At 41.7% G+C, this 20,478-nt stretch overlaps 1 protein-coding gene across 8 annotated transcripts in view; it reads right to left on the bottom strand.

The window, feature by feature from the left end:
• The window catches only part of dock4b (dedicator of cytokinesis 4b), a 150,644-nt gene that overhangs the window by 9,283 nt on the left and 120,883 nt on the right, over positions 1-20,478 (bottom strand). For 2 of the 8 annotated variants that reach the window (XM_061715317.1, XM_061715321.1), the window contains 9 exons: positions 18,032-18,115; positions 17,800-17,919; positions 17,592-17,713; positions 16,617-16,737; positions 13,849-13,930; positions 12,592-12,701; positions 6,054-6,126; positions 4,045-4,161; positions 3,244-3,308 (listed from right to left, as the gene is read on the bottom strand). In XM_061715317.1, the coding sequence (XP_061571301.1) occupies positions 3,244-3,308; positions 4,045-4,161; positions 6,054-6,126; positions 12,592-12,701; positions 13,849-13,930; positions 16,617-16,737; positions 17,592-17,713; positions 17,800-17,919; positions 18,032-18,115 (894 nt within the window). The remainder of the gene's footprint in view (positions 1-3,243; positions 3,309-4,044; positions 4,162-6,053; positions 6,127-12,591; positions 12,702-13,848; positions 13,931-16,616; positions 16,738-17,591; positions 17,714-17,799; positions 17,920-18,031; positions 18,116-20,478) is intronic. The other 6 variants (XM_061715318.1, XM_061715323.1, XM_061715319.1 and 3 more) reach the window with 5 other exon arrangements.

The raw sequence follows: 20,478 nt of genomic DNA, 5'->3' as shown, positions 1-20,478 counted from the left end.
ACTTGTGGCACAAACGTGAACATATTGTACGCATAAACTCTTCTGTCATTTACAGCACGTGTGCTGACACAGCGAAACAGAAATAATGAATCGCTTAAAATACATTTAAAAAAAAAGAAGAGAGCCAGTGAAAAGTCGAAGAGGGGAAGGTTTTTCCAGTCCATTAACGTGCCTTGTGCACTGAGACGGGAAAACACAATATGCTGCACTTCCCCCTCAAAAGTCCAATCACTCTTGAAAATGTTTTTCTAAGCAATTACACCATCCTGCCACTGCGTCTGCAGGAACGTAATTGGATCTAGTGGAGGATGGACTTCATCAGGAGGGTTGCATGTTCATGCACAAAGAGAAACCTTCTCACATCTACACCGGCCACTTTATTAGGTACAGTGTACCTTATAAAGTGGCCGGTGAGTGTAGATGCTTAAAGGTTGAGTTATAAGTAATTTAAACCTGTAACTGGCTCCCAGATGAGCCGGAGCAGCCGTACGTGGCTCTGCAGGTCGGCTCCTCTGGGCTCTGGTCAGGTAATAGGCCCCCGGCTGCAGTGATGGATGTGTGTGTTCAGCATGTGAGCGTTCATGTGCCAGATAATGGAGCCCCGCTGGAAGTCTGCGGAGGAAACATCTCCGGCTGTGCCGTGACGGGCAGCCTGGTGCAATCCCTTTAAGGCCTCTGCTGTTCCGACAGCAACTCTCTAATTTGGCGAGGACGCACGCACTTGGTCACGCATAAATTTGACTGAGCGAGCATGCTGAGTGCCAAGCTGTCAATCAACCTTCGCCACCTCTCCTTTCCATTTTTACGGGGTGGACATGTTTTATCGGTGGCTGATGCTTGTGAGGAGACGTCACACCTCCAGCCGAGCTGGGAGTTCTCGTCCGTTGTTCGGGAGAAGCACACGTTGAAGGCGGCGGCTCACAGAAGATGAGCCTCGGCACAGCTGTGTTTCAAAGCAACTTTTTTTTTTACCCTCATTAAGGACTCTCTCAGTGCTTACTTAACCTTTCCTGGACCTCCCCTGCTTTGGCTGACTGGTATTTACTAATGAGAGGCTCATTAACAATAAATCAGAGCTTGGAGACAAAGTGAGAATCGTCAGCGTTTCTGCAGATAAATGCAAAAGAAACACTTTGGAGGTCAAACATGCTAAACAGTTGTTTCAACACCTCGGTTGACAGATGCTGAAGGGAGCTTTCAGTGCAGCACGTGGAGGTCTGATCACACTGAATGCAAATTTTACTTGAATAGCAAGTAGCAGCGATCACTTGGGTATAAGCAGATTCACAGCACTGGCAACCCACGCTTGAATGAGTTCAACAAAGTCCCATAAGGTGAAACTTCACAAAGTTTGGCAGAAATCAAAAGAATGTAGGGATGATCTCTTTTGTTGAAATGTACAGCAGAAGATACTGACCACAGGCATGTAACTGTCTTTGAATCCTAACCTTGAAACAGTTGGCTAAATCCCATTTCGTTTGACATTATATTAATTTTGAATGAAAATGGGGCTCTGAACATTTTGTGACAACTAGAGGAAGTGTGTCAGAGGAGTTTATTTTTCTACCCTCTTTATAAAATTGAAATGGTAAAAAACACCAAGGGAACAGAAGTATTATAATAAACCCATTTGAACTGCTGAAAGATACACAATACAATTATTAATTTACTGTAAAAGATATGAGCATTTGGTTTTTAAATTATACTGTCCTGTTAGTTTCATTTTCTCTCAGATCCTTCCAGAGGCTCTACCTGTAAAAAAGGGAGATTTTTCTTTCCACGGTCGCCTACTGCTTGCACCAAAGAAACATTTTGATGCAATCGGTTGGTTTGTTTTGCATTGTAATCATTATTATTTTTATTTTTACTAGCTTTGTATTTTGGTCTAATTTGGAATGAGTTGAACTGTTTTCTTTAAGTTCTCTGAGATTACGTAATTTAAGCCAAGTTGAAATGAAAACTGAACATTCGAGACATTCTTTCCTTATACTTTAATGAACAAGCCTCTGAAAAATTCAGTCAGTTTTTCACATTAGTCATGAAAATTTGATTGGCTGTTAAGATTCTTTGAAGAAGTCAGATAACTGGTACTTTAGGTACTGTATACCACTGAAGCTTTATATGAGTATACTCAATTTTGGATGAGCTCAATTGGTTCATGGCATTTCGACATGTTCACATGTCTCGCATGGACAAAGCTTCCAAAGAGTGTTGTGCTGACTGTCCATGCCAAATGTCACTATCTTTGGATCGTTACATCAAAAGATACGAGCCAAAGAGTCAGTACATTTAGATGGCGGGAGAAAAAAAAAATCTATTTATTGTATTAGTTCAACAGAAACTGTTGTTTTAATGCATTTAAACAAAAACTAAAGCATTCGTGACTTGTACAGATGTACTCCTGTCCAGTTCACCATATCTCCTAATTAATGCCATCAGATAAAACAAAGATTTATCTGCTATTTTGATGTTTTGTGTAGCGTAATAAGGTCAATTCAAAAAGTCCAGCACTAACAAGTTGAATGTTGGAATTATTGCCACTTGTTGTGGCAGATTTATACAATTTACTTTGGTCAGTAAATTGATTTCTTTCACAAACATGCAAATTAAGACAAAGAAAGGAGTGCAATTACAAAGCCTGGTCAAGCCACATCTGTGACTGAACTAGACTGTACGAGTAAATGCACTGAGCATCTGTGTGGCTCTAGTGCCCTTTACTGAAAACGGTTTGACATAAAAAGGAGCAGGGACTGCAAGAAGATGTGTGCCACCTGCACCCCTCGACTGGCTTGATTTACTTTCAGGTGGAAACATTTTGATGGTGGAAACCGGCAGAAATGGTGGTTTGATAAGAAAAAAGAAGTTCATCCTTTGCAATTTAAATTCCCTATCAAATACAACCAGAGAAGTAACCCATGTGGTTTTGCAGATTTCGGCTAACAGGTGACGTCCTCCCGGAGCCTGGTGTATATTTAGCTAATACAATTAATGCCCTCCAGCCAGTCCCGTTTTGGGGCCTCTTTGGGACAGCCGTGACATAAAAAGTAGTAAATCAGCAGCAGTGGAGCTCTTAACAGCTTCACTGAGCAGTAATGCAAAGCTCCTCCGTCTTACGGCTGACACAAAGCAGGATAAAAACCCCGGAGCTGGCCAGGAGGACGTGAGCAGTACAAATGAGGAAAAATCAGTTGAGGATAGAAAAAGAAATCCTGGACAGCACTAACTGGCAGGAAGAGAACAAACCTTTTGTGGAGATCTGGACGTGGGAACGGGGGATTGAGACCTCATGTTTTTAGCCGAGGAGCCTGCTGACAGAGAAACGGGGAGGCAAAGAGGGACAAATTTAAATTAGTGGAGTGTTTTCTTCCACTCACCAGGATGACACAGCATGAGTCATGCAAACACACGGAGCAGAGGGAGCCACGGGCTTGAAGCATCAATGAATCAAATAAGCGCTGATGTTCTGCAGGTCTTCTAGACCGCCCTGAGCCGTTTCTGCATCCAACAGCTGGTACTGCACTATGCAATAAGGGCAGGAAAATAGAGCGAGAGAGCAAGAAAAAAAAAAGCTAAACACTCCATCTGCTGATTATGCTGCCGGGCAGCGCACTGCGTTTGAAACCACGGGGAATAAGTCCAGCTTGTTGCATCTGTTAATAAGTAAACAACTACAACACAGTTTGAGTTGATGGTGGAGGAAACTTGTTGAAACGTAATGACATGCATTTCTCGTGGGAACGGGAAGGAAAAACATGAATCAAAGAATTGAGCGGAATTTAAATAGACTTCAGCCCTCTGGGAGTCTAAGGAGATTTTCAAACCAGCGCATTTCATAACAGGAAGCATCAGCATTTCCGGCCGGTTAGTATAGAAAAAGCTGCTGCCATATGGCGTGTGGATATTACAAGCTGAAGGCGAGGAAGCCTCAGATGGGAACTAATAAAGTATGAAGGCGGGGTAAGAGCACCAGGTGTCAAAAGTCAGGCTGGAAAATTAGTACCATTCATTCTTCAGAGGAGGGCCTGCTGCGATTGGCCAGTTTACCTGAGTACGGTGGCCTAGGAGGGACGGGGGGGCATAGCAATTTGCCCACCGAGTCAGAGAAGGATGGTACACCCTCTTTGACACTGTCAAGGCTCCAGCTACTGGGTGTGGGTCGCACTTTAATGTACAAAGAAACACCACAAGTCACAAAACCAATTTGCACAGGACAACATATAAACACACAAACACACACACACACAAAACCCACAGTGAAAATATGCAGATTTTCAATGGATGACATGACGATGATATGAGTTATTAACAGCAAACCGAGACGATACCAAATGTAGTTATGCATGTAGTTCAGGATGATGTTCTTTAAAGCCTAAATACTTGTTTATTTAACTATACATGCAGTTTTATTTTTATTTAATCATCTTAGTCTACACAACAATGCACTATATAAAATTTGAATATATCCTCAATTTAAAAAAATTCCCTTGGAAAAATTTACATCAAATTTTCTGTTTTTTTCTTCTTCTTTTTAACCAGAAATATTACACTCCCTCACATTCCTAGAAAGCACATAGACAAAACGATTCATTTTAATATTAAACCTGCTTTCAACCATTTCTCACCAAATTAGAACAGATTGAGTTACTACAAAACACTTTTGTTGTTTTTCCTTGAAAGCTTAAAGGATGAAAAATTCAACAGATAAAAACGACACAAAAATGATTAGGAGCCTTTTCTGCTGTTTCCTCAGTAATATGATATTTAACATATGAAAAGCAATATTTTGAAGCCCAGTTTTTAGGAGCATACATTCTGTCATACCTGAAATCAAGGAAAACGGAAAACCACGTAACTGATGCTATATTTCATCTCATATTCAAAAGCTTATCTTGGATGTTTTCTGTGTCCCTGCACATCTGGAGAGCTGCAAATGGAATAAATTACTTGTATTCGTCTTCGTTTAGTCAGGAGATGGATCCCATTTAATCAAATGCAATGGGATAGTGTTCAAAAGCTACTTATTCTTCTCCCTGAAGCTGCATCAAGAGCTGACATATCTGTAAAAATAAATGTAATACGCCTCAAAAACTGAAAGAACAATGTTTTTTTTTAAAGCCAATTTATTCTTTTTTCGACTCGGCTTGCTAAACAGTTTGGAGTAGGCAGTTTTTTGTTTCATTTTTTTTTTTATTGCATGGTTCAGGGTAAGTGTTCTATCACAACAAGACTGTCTGAAGTTATAATTAAAGGTTTAAAACTCACACAATAACAGGTTTTGTGTAAATTCTAGCACCTTTTATCATAAAGGAGCCACAGCGACGCAGCTCTTCTGCGCGAATCCCACACTGCATTATTTACAGATCGCACTTCAGTCAAAAGGAAAAGTGCATGTTTATGTGTGAGTCACAAGGAAACTATCACATCCACAGTCGTCACAGTTTATTTTAAGTCATCTATTCTCTAATCCGGCCTAATTATCCCTCTGCCAAGGCGGAAGCATGTGATCATTCCCAGTTGTTTGTTTGCCAGCAAGGGTTATTAAAAAAAGACTACAAAAGAAACTTGGTTCAGGATACGGAGAAAACTGTAACAGAGCTATTGTAAATAATACAATAATAATAATAGTAACAATAATATTAAAAAAGAGCTATAAAAGGCTGCTCATATTTGAGCAGTTAAGGGAAAAAAATCCTTAAAGAAAAGCTATAAAAGCTTCAGCAGAATTGCTGGGAGAATATCTGCTCTTTTAAACTGATTGTGTAAAATTGTTAATCATATTGCTTGTGTTTTTTTATTTGCACCCCTGCAGACGCTGCATTAGATTAGTTCCCTCCAATCAATATGTGTCTGAACTGCTACAAACGCTGCACGTCCGTGTAGATGACCGTCACCGTGGACAGCAGTGTCAGGATCAGTGAACGTTGAAGGGTGTGTGCTGCTGCTGCAGCAGCTCTGCGTAACTGAGCTGGATTTATAATCAACTGTAGTGTACAAGGAACGGAGCTCTGTACCAGTGAAAGGCAGAGGAAGATGCTTGAAATAATAATTTTTACCTTTTTCTGGCGCTGAGAGGTTGGGGTCACTCCGTGGTAAAGTGGCATCACCTATCTGATGTGCAGGAGCTCTCTGCAAAAAGAGGAAGTGGTTCAAATGAGTTCCACCCTGAAACAGAGTATTTATAAGAACTTCATTAAGGCTGGTTGTTAAGTGTAATATTCTAAACTGTGCTTTTGATCGGCCGATTGCAAGAGACAGGAAACCATATCAACAGCAATGCTCATTTTGTCCTTCAACTGGGACTCACTGTAAGTGAAAGTTCGATAACAACAAAGTGACTTCGTTGGGTTTCGCTATTTTAGGGGTCGACAGAGTGGGACTCTGTTCTGCATATTGATTTGAGATAGATTTTGCGTCTTCCTGACACAACCCTCCCCATTTATCAGAGTTTGGAACTGTGAGAACAATAGATTGTGACCCCCTCAGTGTCTGGGGCAGCGGGAGCGGTGTGTGGTCCGCTGTCCTGCCTGGGGACACTTGGCCATACGTGACAGTGCTGGGGATTGATCCGACGCCCTTCCACATGGAGGGCAGCACATTCTACGCACTACGTCAGGGACACTCCAACGGCCAATAAAGGAGATATATCCTACACTTGTTTTATGTTGATGAACGGTTTAATGCTTTGTAAGAGCCACTTCCACTGTACAACAAATATAGCATGATGTGTAGCTGTGTGAACAAAGGCGGTGATACAGGTTGGCAAAAGCCAATAAATCCAATCGGATTTGGGTTAGTGATGTCATCACACCCTTCAAATGCAAACCTGTATTGAAGCAATAACATTGACTGCGTTTACATGCAGTCCATAACCCTTTTAAATAACCCGGTTTTGCACGGCCATGTAAACACCAATAACCCCTTTGAATAACCCGAATTTGCTAATATATTTGGGTTTTTAAAAACCTGAATATGACCCCTAGGTTACTCCTTTTAAAACCCGAATATTTGGTCATGTAAACGCCTAACGGTATATCCTGATCAAACGGAACATGAATTTGTTTTCTGCGCATGCTCTTTTCGTAAGGAATCTTGGTCTTTTGAGTCCAGGAAGTTCTTATAAACACGGAGAAAGGCAAGACCACGCCACACTTTTGGAGTGAGGAGGAGACTAATCACTTCATAAATGTAATGAAGGATATGAACATTTTGGCATTTGTAGATGGTAGAAAGGACCGGGATAGCGAGATTTACAAGAAGGTGAGCGAAAAGTTGCGCAAAGCAGCATTTGTTTTGAATTTGGATACAGGAAGAAGAAGCGGAAATGACGGGAATTGCGTCATGATGTTCTCCTCGCGTCGCTGGTTTGATCCAGATATCCTGAATGATTAATTACCATGTATACAGGGATAACCCTGTTTGCTCACGCATGTAAACGGAATATTCCGAATGTTTCAGTAACCGGAATATTAGCATAACCCGAATTTTGACTGCATGTAAACGTAGTCATGGTGTTATGTTGAAGATTTGGAACTTGCAATCACTCTAGACACTCCAATGTACATACTTAAAGGAGCTTGAGGCTCCTTTTAAGAAATGAGACTCTCTAGCGCCACCCTTCACCACGACGGCCGTTGGGGGTACTGCAGCCAACAGTGAAGCCGGCACGGGAGAACGGGGAGAACGCACATGCAGCGTCATGTGACGTCACATCCGCAGCCCAGTGCGGGAAATTCGGGACCGAATTGCAGCACATTTTGCAGCACACAGCCTGTTCAAGGCAAAGGAGAGATACACTAGAGGGCTCATTCTTTTATGTTTGGAACGCTTCATCTGACATTATTACTAGAAAACTTAAAATGTATACGGATTTTTTTCATAAATCTTGCCACAATCCGGCCTCAAGCTCCTTTAAGTACAAAAAATGTTTTTTTCCCCACTTCATGCTTATATTTACTGATTATATTGTCAGGCAAAAAGCTGCCCATATGCTGCTGTTTGATGTGAACAGATACAAGTCTACTCCCGATACCGGTGTTATTACCACCATGTTCTGTTCTGACGGTGCTCTTTGATTGAGTTCGACTTCTGTTTCATGTAGCCACGCATGCACAAATTTCACAATCCCTTCAAAGCCGTGCTAAGAGCAAGAGGGTTTCCCCCCAGTCACGGTGAACATGGGGCTACAGTGAAGAAATCACAGCTAATATAATAACACCTTCAAGTTGTAATTTTAATGCTGCAATGTACATTTGTAATTCTCTTTACAAATGTACTCCTGGTGTTAAAGATAGGAAATTACATTTCCTTTCAGATTGATGACAACTTAATAAACAGTTTTCACTTGAATGGTCTCAAAATTAGTTGATGAGTCAGACCATTAAGCTAGTAGTTTATCAGCCCGTTTATCCAGATTCTTCTCAAATTCACACGAACTATTTTTGAAACTACTCCAAGAAAACTAGCCTCAAAACTGATACAATTAACAGTTTATCAATTAAAGGCTTCTGACTTTAATTGAGACAATACGGTATTTTCTCTTTAGTCAATTTACTTTGTATCCCTTGACAATTTGTCAAAAAAAAAGAAAAAGAAAAGTATTTTCTTGGCTCTTGAAGATGTTTTCAATTCTCATCCAAACAGCTTCTAAACTTCTATCTGACCGGTGGGAAGTGAGCTGTTGCTGGGCGTCTGGAACACATCCCTGCTTAAATTGGCTTAGATGTGCAGCCTAACCACCCACAATTCCCTATGGTGAATTTTCCTAACCCTGACAGCCCTAAACTGGGTGTTAAATAATGACAATAACTGTAAAATCTTTCCCTAACAAACTAAAAAAGAGACTCAAACGATAAAGCCAGACATAGACAGTTAAGTGTGTTATGACCTGTATTATTGTGTCCTGATTGCAGCGAGTAATACAAGCAATGTCATTTCGAATAGCGTTCCACCGGCAGATAATGGCGTTCCATTATTGTTAGGCACTTCACCGTCATTTGCTCTGCAGAATTCAGCACAAACAAGGTAAAAAGAACCGGTGAACTGTGCCATTAGCGGTGGCTGCAAGAGACAAATTGCCTTGGAAAAGCAGAAGCATTATCCTTCTGTTACTACAGCTCCGTCACTGTGGTTGAAAAACAGGATTGTGTTACAAACAAACAATCTTTCACCTCAGAAACAAACTTCAATATGATGTTTTTTTTCTTTCTGACCTGGTTAGGAATGTATTTAAGGGTGCAGCATAATAAAATTAGCAGCAACATAATTCCACCCTGAACTTAACTACAAAAAGCTTAACAGAATGTGCTCTCATCCAGGAGCCTTTTTTTTTCTTGGCAGAAATCCCCAATTGAGGTGTGTTGTACATAACAAAGGTGACTTTGTTTTCCCCCTCAGTACACACCTTAATGGGCACCCACGGTGCCGAACAAATATAGACATGCTTTCTATCTTGTCCTCATCCTTTATCCTCTTTAAGGTAAAAATAGCTCCGATAAAACCGTCCTTTTTATAATGTGCAGGGTTTTCATGTTGGAGGACGCAATGGAAGTGTTGGAAGGTTTTTCTTTGTATTCATCCCACTAACATTATGTGTCTCTGGGTCAAAGCTCCTTCAATTTCAACACTACAACAAAACTGATGTAGAGTTCAAACGAGAGTGACGACAAGAAATGTATTTTCAAAAGTTGACTCAATATCATGAGATTTTTACTAAAATATCTGTAATATGGTTTGATTAAAATTCCAGACGGATACAGTTACAAAAACAGCCTTTTTAGCAACGACTTTACTGCTCCGTCTGTAACAGCTGGTGTTAGGGGTGGAGTCAGACGTTTGATCCACTCCCATACTGAACTCCGCGGGGAGCAGCTCTTCTGAACCTGCCACCTTGGGTCTGTAATGTCATAATGTCCCTGTGGATCTGAATGCCTTAATGAAAGAGAGTTTCTGAACTAGGAAACTCGTTGACAGGCTTACAGTATGTTAAGTCAGAGTTTTTGAGGTGATAGTAACTTGAACCACTTAAATCAACGGTTTCAACCCCAAACAAAGTCATTTTTTCCTATCATGTACCCTTTAAGCTCCATCTTGTTGTATGTTGATGTCTGCAACACCAGCCCAAAGGATGATCAACCTTTTTCCCCTTTATTTCTTTTTTTCGAAACACATCTAGGGCCATTTGCTTTTTTGTAAGGAAAACATTTTTGTTTTAACTAACGTCAGTCCTCATGAATATGGATCCATTCTTGTCCAATCTACCTCCTTATTTACATTCTTAATTGAGGAAAAAGCAATCTGAGCGTTCTTGTGCTTTCTTCTACTGCTTTGTGGGCATTCATTTCTTTTAATTGTTCAGTATTCTAATCAACTGCATTGAGAGGCCCGTGGTTACTGATTGCAGACCTTTAAAATTTGCATCATCTGGCCATTCCTTCTGATAATTGTAAAAAAAGTGTAATTAAATGAAGGTCTGAGACCTTGGAAACGTTATTAGAGAGATCGAATCCCTTGCAGTGACAGTCCAATTTATTTTTTCTTCTCTAAAATTGTACAAAACAAGAATAGTACACCAGGCGTGATTCAAATGTTAAAAAGAATGATTCATCAAAGTTTTTATCTGTACATTCTTATTCTATTAACGTATGCCTCTTTCCTATTTATTATAAATCCTGATGCCACCAGATAACATCTTTGTTAAATTTGAGACCAATCAGAAAGTGTTTTTAGGATCCATTTTCACATGAAATGAATGCAGCAGCTGTAGATATCCGTCTTAGCACATGCACATGTTCATTTTCTGTAAATGTTCTCTACATTGGGGTTACAAGAGTTGGCACAGCTCATTTTTTATTGTTAAAAATGCAGATTTGTTGACCTTAATGTCTCATATGAATATTCTGGAAGAGATAATAAATTGTTGTCCTACACAGCCAACAGCCCCACACTGTCGTGGTATTCCTTCAAGTAACTACTACCACAGGATTACAGGATTGTGGGGGTGGTAGTAGTTACTTGTAAATTGTATCTGTAAGAGCACCCTGGGTAAACATGCTACTACTAGCTGTGGGAAAAACTTAACTGATGCCATTTGCAGGATTTTCAAAATGTGCAGTTCGTGAAATGACCACCAGGGGGTGGTTTAAAAACAAGTCAATCTCCCTTGATCCACATGTGTCAAAATAGCACGCTAATTGTGATTAATTAATTACAGACATATTTAGCGCGTTATGTGTTTTTAATCGCTTAATGTATTTTTTAATCTCTAACTTTACTTTTTCAGTTTGCGAGTTGCCTTTATTATGAAACCTGTGTTTGTGCAGTGGGCTTCTTGTGCCTGAGTTGTGGGTGGAAAACAATGGTGAGTAGCGGAGAGGAGAAGTGAAAGTGCCTCAACGGCACCATTGATAAAGGTAGAGTGATATGTGTTCTTGTGGAAAGGACTTTGCTTTCCACCAAAGCAGTTCAAGGTTAACCACATAAACACAAAGCACCCGGTTGCGAGCGCAGCCACAGCTAACGTTAGCAGCAATGATGTTGCCACAGCAACGCTCTTCCCCAAACTAGACTCGAGGAGAGCACCGCACGCATGTGCACATCTGCGACCGAGAGGATGGCGAATGTTCTTGCCAAGTGGATGTAAATGGCTAGGACTGCATCTGTTCAAGTCTGTTAAAATAAATAAATAAATAAATGACTTTATAAAGCCACTTTTTTTTGGTTCTATATCAATGTTTTGATCTGCCACAATAATGTAATGAATTTGAAAGAAAACACTTCAAGTTGATGGCTTTTCTCAGCAATTTTTTGGTGGGATTAAACAAGAGATTAATTAGATTAATTAATTACAGATCTTAATTAATTAATCTCAAAAATATTTTAATCGCTAAACAGCAGAAATAAAAACATTTCAGGCCCTTTCAGCCCAACCTGGGAAGGTTTTGGTCCACCAAGCAACCGGACCGCAGCTCGTATCCAGCTAGTGATGGAAGTAGTCCACATTTCAGATGTCATTTCGCTGGTGACATTTGAATGAAGATGGGTGATAATCAGAATTAACTTAATGTTCGTTAGCATTACAGGTTGGCAAAAGCCAAGCTAAACTACAACTCTTAGGAGTGACATCATAGAAGGGCTTGTCCAGTGCTTGTTATAAAATCTATGGAGATGATGTAACCTCCTTGTTTTAGTGAAAGCAGAGTGAATTTATAACATGCTCGTTTTGAAGGAAAAGGGTAAAAGCTAATAACATTAAGAGCAATTTAACAACAAGGGCTGAAGTTTTTGGATGCCACTCTGCGCTAGTGGGTTAAAGGCCAGAAATAACAGAAAATCTTTGGTGCATATCATATTTCTCTCCGTTCACTACACCGCCTTTGCTCATAAATACACGTTTAATTCCCTGAGTAAATAAGGCTTATTAACAATAAATGAATTCTAATGTACATTTAAAATGAATATTCAAAGTTATGCTATGCTGGCAAACAGAGGTTAATATATCATGAATAATTTAGAGTACTAAGCCATTTAAAAGGGTCACATGGCCGGCTCTTATATACTGTAAGTACATGTGTGTGCTTGAGTGGGAGCGCTAACCTGTGCGGGGTCGAGGGGGTTGGGGAATATGGCACTGACCGGTCTCTCCCGTGGAGACAGACATGCATTTTCCTTGGAATGCTTGTGTTTCTCTGCCATTTGAGGCGAACCTGGAAGGGATGGTGGGATACGTTAGAGCTGCAACACACACGCACACAAGAGCATACGCAAACACATAAAAGGCCGAAACAGGAGCAAGGTGTTAGGCTATTACCCGCAAATACCGGCAATCAGAAAAGGCCAATCTCTCTTTCTCCCTCCAAGCCTCCCCGCCATCCTTTTCAGCCTCACTAGCTTCACTACATGATAAATGGCCTGGCCCCTCCCTCCCACGCTCACCCTCTCCCTCCCTCCGCCACTGTTGCCATCATAGCAGCTACACCTCCACACACTTAACATCCTTAGGAGAGGAAAAAACAAAATCTCTCTCACATTACTGCATATTCTTCTTTTTCCTTCTTTTTAACAGCGCTTCCCTTCGGCGGCCGCGGCGGCTATTGTATAGATCTTGATCCATTAACAAATGTGAAAGCACTTGCAAGCCAATCATATAAATATGAGATACCGATCGCTGGCGCTCATTCAGATAACGCCACAGCGGCAGTAATTCTCAGCACGCTTTATGGGTAGACAGAGGGCACTTTTATAAGGGCGCCGCCCGCTGTCATCAGCCTGCCAAAGGGGAGTGTATATGCGTCCATAAACGTCTTCATATATTCTTACTTTTTATGACGGGGATCAGGCAGAAACGCATTTACACATTTGAACACATCGAGATAATAGAGGAGCAGTAGCAGCCATTAAACATTCACGCCGCGCTGCAGATGAGACTTGGATGGCTGAGGCCGCCCGGACAGGGAATTTTTATCGAGGCGCACTCGGCACAGCTGTAATCATCTCATTCGCTCTTTTTCTAATGTGCGTTTTAACCGAATGCATGTTTCTTCTCTCAGCCTGTTTATTTTGGATTCCCTCTATTTTCCTACCCTTCACTTTCTATTCAAGCATCCCTCCTCGCTGCTCTCCAATTTCTCTCTTTTTCTTTTTTCACCCCCGATCGAAGTCCCTGCGCTTGCATCCCCGGCCGTCATCAGAAAAGATGCCGCGGCACTATGAGAGAATTTTGTGTTGCAAAAATAAAAGGTTAGGAGTTCAGTCTGTCTGGCCGGCCCTCTGTCCGCCTCCTCGATTTGAGTCACCTGGGATCGAGATATCAGGTACAAAAGCCTGCGAGCCCCACAATTTTGTTCTACTGACCTCTGGCACTGGAGGGGGCTGAGCTGGTGACGTTGGGCGAGGCAGAGTGGTTGGAGCTGAGGCTCGAGGTAGACGGACTGGGCTGCAGGTGGGAGAGAACATGACGGCATCTGTATCAGCATTATCACCAGAGCAGGAAGATAAACAGCTGAGACGTTTTCAGACAATATAATATAAAAAAAAGATTATATTTGTATTAAATTACCACAAAATGTATTGTGATATACATATAAGTCACAATAAGAGACCACCACAATGTGCCTGAGGCATGAAATCCTGAGAACAGATATTCAATACTGCCAGTCCAACTCCTTAATCAGAGCTAATAGTCGTTTGCACATGTGGAGTCCAATTAATGAAATGAGTGAAGAGCTGTGGTTCAGAGTTATTTTGAGACACCCAAACATCTTAATTTAACCAATCACAGGGAACATCTGCTCAAACTAACTAAAGGAGCTGGTGAGGGATGCAAGAGCAATCTCCAAATGTTTAGACATCCATCAGTCCACAGTTAGCCAGTTAAGTAAATGGAAGCAGTTTGTTACTACGGCCACGCCTCCTAAAAGCGGCGCCCGGCCAAGACGAGTCCAAACACGTGGCGCAGAATGGCCAGTGAAGTAGAGAAGAAGTCACAAGGAGCAGATAAAGGCTTGAAGGTGTCACTGGAACTGGTGAACGTCTGAAATGTGAGAGTCATTGAACAGGCAGCTGGAACCAAAACAAACCCGTGTGCCTGAAGTTTAGTAAAAGTGAAAGTGAAAAATGATTTCTGAGAGGATGTTGCAGCCATAGACATATATAAAGGCTAGATGACTCGTCCGCACTGCTTCCAATGCAGAGCGACGTCGTCACACGGCGGCCATCTTGCCACAGGAGAGACTCATAACATTGTGTTTAATGGAGCATGTACTGCTTAAACAACCTTAACTTGCTCAATTCTCAACAGATTTTCAAACAGTTTGGTTTGTTATGAACGTCAGAGATGTAGTTATGACACTGCATACTTGTGAATAATTATAAACATTGAAAAACGTACTGAAAATAACCAGAAACAGATAGCTATGACATGGTATTTATATTAAATTAATATTTCTATAGTATTCTTAGTAATATTTATATTTACATTATAACATATATACAAATATTATTACCTTATAACATATGTATATATACACACATGTTATAATGTACACATATACACATGTTATAATGTCATAATATAATAATACATAATAATGTAATAATATATAAACATGTAATGTAATATATATACATGTTATAAGGTAATAATATATGTATATATGTTATAATGTAAATATAAATATTACTAAGAATACTATAGAAATATTCATTTAATATAAATACCATAGCTATCTGTTTCTTGTTATTTTCATACAAAAGTACGTTTTCTAATGTTTATAATTATTCACAAGTATGCAGTGTCATAACTACATCTCTGACGTTCATAACAAACCAAACTGTTTGAAAATCTGTTGAGAATTGAGCAAGTTATGGTTGTTTTAGCAGTACATGCACCATTAAACACAATGTTATGAGTGAGCGTCTCTCCTGTGGCAAGATGGCCGCCGGTGAACGACGCTGGAGACTCCGCCTTGAGTCATCTAGCCTTTATATATGTCTATGGTTGCAGCCCTGCGTTAGACTGATTAAAGCAGCGGTCTTCAGTCCTGCCCTGTCCTGAGGACCCCCTCTCCTGCAACAAACTTGTGCAGATCATGACGACATGCTGCTGAGGACCATTGATCAGAATCAGGTGTGTTGTTGCAAGGCAACATCTAAAACATGCAGGGCGGGGTCTCCTCAGGACCAGGGCTGATGACCACTGGATTAAAGAGGAGTAAGACAATATTAAGCACAATCTACGGTGACAAAGGACACTGCTCAGTATCATCAAAACAGCATCCAGACTGTGAGGTTTGGCGGAAGAGGCGTCATGATTTGGGATTGCACCACTTTCCATCATGGAGGGAAAAACGAATTCCCAAGTGACCCAACAAATGTGCATCAGCTGAAGCCCATGTGTAACAACCAACAGTCCAAATTGTTCATAAATGCTGTGCAGGTTGATCCGGAGCTAGTGAAAGTATCCGCTTTAATCCGTTGCTGCCTTGAACAGGCTTTGGAGACGGCAGGTTCCAAGTGCCTATTTTAAAAACTGATACTTGTACATGCATGACAGTGAACACAAGTGACACCTTAAATATGAAAACATTCATCTTCTCAGCCTTCTAGTCATTCTCCCGACGTCTGTACGGAGCCTGCAGAATAAAAGCCACGACGTTCCGAGTAAATTCCATAATGGACTCAGTCAGATTCCTGACAACAGCCTTTTCCCCCTCGTGCTTTCCTCCTCTTTCCATTACTGCAGGCCTGCCAGGTGCAGGGGACGGCTTGCCAGGAGTTTGTCTGCGAGCTCCGTGAATTGAGCAAATCTAGTTTAGATTAGACTCCGGCGGGCTCCCTGGACGGCCCCACACAAAGCCCCGTGTCCTTATTTGATATAATCGCGACCATTTGCTTGGCCGGACAAAGCTCCGAACAAGAAGGAGACGAAGATAGAAAGGGGAAAGGGTCAGAGGGGGGGAACGACGGAGTGAGGGGGGATTAAAAAGTGTACTGAGTCAAACCTGGAGGGAGCAGGAGGGCAAATGTTGGCGTGGAGACGCAATCTACTACCTTCAGAGTCTCAAAAGGTGTGTGAAGCTATAAGAGCTTGCCTACTTGTGTGTGTTTCACAGAAGGGTTACCTGCATGTTGAAGACTTCATCAGAGCTCTCCGACTGCCCGGTGATGTTGCTCACTTCGTTGGAGGCTTGAGACGAGAGAGAAGACGAGGAATAACGGTTCACCGCGGGGTAGCTGCGGACGCTGCAGGGAGCCGGCGCGACAGAGAGAGATGGTTACCGTGGGTTTTCATAAAGGGTAATGAAGTTATTTTGTTATGTTTCATTAGTTTAGGGAGCTTTCACTCACCGGAAAAATCAACAGCGAGGCCAATAAGAAGGCAGATAGCCAGGGAGCACAAAAAAATGAAAAACAGAAACACGAGATGACAGATTAGAATAAAGTAATTGATGCGGCAATCGCAGCTTTTCATCAGGCTGCCAAAAGGCAAAAAGAAGAAGAAGAAAAAAAAACATGGTTTGGCTTTTTTCGAATCACGGAGCAGAAAAGAAATCAAAACTCGGGCAAAAAAATGTGAAATGTCACTGGGAGATTGGAGTGATGCGTGCGTCCCCAACTTTCTGTGCCCCGTGGGATCAGGCTGTGGAAGCAGAATGTCTCAGGTAGACGCAGTGGAAGGGTCAGTGAACACATCAAACACACACACCACCCACACACACACACACACACACACACCGCCCACACGCTGTCCCTGTGGGTGCCAGCCAGCCAGACGCCCCCGCCTTATTATATGCCAACACCGAGCCATGCTGGTGAAAGGCTGAGGGGGGGAGAGAGAGAGGGCACAGAGGGCGGCTTTGCAGGTGCGACTGAGACACAAGAACTAAAAGCAGAAAGGTTAAGATCAAGACTAAAGTCTGCAGTGAAGGAGACGCCATCCAAAAAAAGTGGGGGAGGGTTAATTTTCTTTTTTTCTGAGATGAAGTTTTTGACATTTTCCTTCTCTCCGGCATCATAAAACGCATCCGACATTTCATTCAAGTTAAAGACAGCGAAGCACGCTTAAACAATCCACGCTGACGTAAAAGGGTCATCACCTCCGCCGAGAAACTCCTCTGCCAGTGTCCGGGCTGATGATGCTGGGCACCGAGTTCCTGCACGTGCGCGGACTTCCGTTGGTGAAGTGCACGGGACTCGCTCGCACGTACGCCGGGAACTCCTGGGGTTTGAGATCGGACGGAGGGTGGTGTTAAATGAGAGATGGCTTTTCTTTTTGCAGAGGTTTGTAGGAGACTTGTTGGTTACCTGTATGCCCAGACTGGATTTCATGAGATGAAACTGGTCCACTAACTTCTTGTGCAGAGGTCTCATGTCTTGGGGAACAAACTTCTCATGCACAGCGAGGCCATACTCCAGTATGTGAGCCTGCAAGATACAAATGCTCGTTTGCCGTTTCATCTGGCACATTTTTGATTGTTTGTTGCAGATTTTAAGATGTTCTGAATACTTCCCGAGAACAGCAGCTTATCCGTCTTACCTGCTCAAACATGAGTTCTCGGAGCCGTCCGATCTTCTCGCCATCTTCAGGGTGACTCATCATGTAGTCCTTCACAAAAAAGGCCTGCGGGGGGGAATATAACGCAGAGCATCCGTTGAGCAAACACGAAACTGAAACGGTGCGCTTTCTATCCAGCAGTAATCTGAATGCCAGAAGGCCTGACTTGATTTATTTGAGGAGTCATTCAGAACATTCAGGAAAACTTAGCAAACACAGTGAACAACATTTGCTGCATTTGGACCAAGAAACCCAAGGAAATAGACACATATAGAGGTCTGTTTGTGTGTTTTTATGCAGATACTTTCAGCCCTGTGCCTTTTTCACTGAGGTCCAAGGTCCAGGATGCATCAGGAAACTTAAGCAGCTGAAGTGTGCTGCTTCCTGCAGGTTAGCACCTGCTGGAGATTCAGGACTGCAGTGCTGCAGACTGTTAAAACATGGTAGTGTGCACCCCCTTAAAAAACCTGCAGTGTGCACTCGGAAAAAATAACAAAAAAAAAAAAACGGATCCCATTTTCTACGGCAAAGAAAATAAATGTAGTTAAAACCTCAAACTATACCTTGTTCTCTTCAATACTTCAATACTTCTATGAACATGGGAGGTTTCTTTTAAAGGTGCAGCAGCACTAACAGCAAAAATCTCCTGGGTTTGTAATTATCTAAATTGCTACCCTTATTCTGTACGCCCAAGTTACTCCTACGCAACTTCAGTTCCCCGTCCATTTTAAAATGTTAAGTACTTCACTTTTTCATGCTAGAAGATTAGTTTCAGGATTGATCTTTTGTCCCTATTATCGGCAATAAAGCAGCCAAAATGACTCTGGACTCCCAACTTCGTATCTATTTTCGGTACCATGCGACCCGTGAACTTAGGAAAAGATGGCTCTCCGAGCTACTCATGGCAGAGGACGGCAAGGGAAAAAAGAAAGTAATGACAGAAATGAAAAACAGTGACTTAACCCCCACACCAGTAGGAGGACTCGCTGAGCCAAAGGGTTCTTCGTGTTTCTAGAAAACAAAGATACCGGTAGGTGATTTGGATGAATAAATTCGCTGATATAATAAAAAAAAAATCTCCTCTTCCTTCTTTCTTTCTGTCTTTTATATTGATGCATTACCAAAATAACAGCAACGTAAAAATAAAACCAGAATGTCGGAGATCGTATGAACGTTTAAGTGCTCAGTTCAAAATTACAAAATTAGAGAAACAACCTATCGCTCATGGCATCGTGAAGATTCACATTTCTACTGGTTTTGTGTATTTGAATTTTTGCGTTATGGCAAAGTGACATTTGATTTTACGGCTTTCTTGTGAAAATTGGACGTCTCTCTCCGGGTTTATTCTGAAGATTACCTGGCCATTTAAGCTTACAGGTAACAGATATTATGATCCGTTGTCGATATCAAGCCTCAGATGGCCGAGAAATGTAGGTTGAAATGAAACGCTGGCAACAAGCGATCGATCAGAGACGTTCAGCACAGAAAGCCCCAACCTGAAGGTTCCAGGTCATTTAAGAAGTTCATCCTCCCTCCAAGGGCTTTAGTTTTAGAAACTGAATATCTTCCCTGCAAATCTGATTAGCGCCTGGGTGCTTTGATCAATTGGAGGTGGCCAAGTAAGAGGAGACGGAGAGGCGTTATTGTGATAGAAGCCCAGCTCATCATTCCACTCGGCTCAGGTTTTTAATACTGTTGCGTTCTTACATAATGACCAGAAAAAGAAACCATTGTCCCAAATGGATTTTACTGGGATCAAATTCTATATTGACTGAACACGCCAATCAGATTCTCTGCTTCCTGCTTCAGACTCTTTGGAAAAAAAAGGAAAAAGAAAATCATACATATCGATTACGGCTCTCAGACTGTGCCTTCGATTCACTCTGTCAGACATTTGCCTTTTCAAAAAGAAAAGTCAGTGCAGAAACAGAGGAAATGAAAAGTGAACTCGTCTGCCTTCAGTCATGACGTCTGGGTTTTTTGTGCTTCCATACATTAAACGCCAAGTTTTTCTCATTTACACTGGCAGACACACTTCTACATTCAAAGATTATAGTAAAGCCTTTTCAGACCGCATCAGAATACACAAAAGAAGACAGAGGATGAGCTGATGAAAGGCCTGGCTCGCAATCTGCTTTTCAAATCGGCCCCAGGAGGAAACGCGAAAGGAAAAAAAAAACTAAATAAAAGAGAAAGAGAGGTAAATGGGGGTGTTATGCAAAAAAAAAAGAAGCGCAATACAGTTCGTCTCTCAAGGACACAGCTGTCTGTCTGCACAGCGATGGAGAAGAGATGCTAAAGGCTGCTTCAAACATATGCACTCACACACACACAAACACACACACACATAGATCCCTATCAAACCGCGACTTTGCCTCACAGACCATGAATAATCAAGGTGTTTTATTATTCCAAACGTCCTCAGATGG

Source organism: Cololabis saira, chromosome 23, assembly GCF_033807715.1.
Source record: "Cololabis saira isolate AMF1-May2022 chromosome 23, fColSai1.1, whole genome shotgun sequence".
Lineage (NCBI taxonomy): Eukaryota > Metazoa > Chordata > Actinopteri > Beloniformes > Belonidae > Cololabis > Cololabis saira.
Note: the sequence above shows the minus strand (reverse complement) of the source record. Positions and strands in the feature narration are given on the sequence as shown.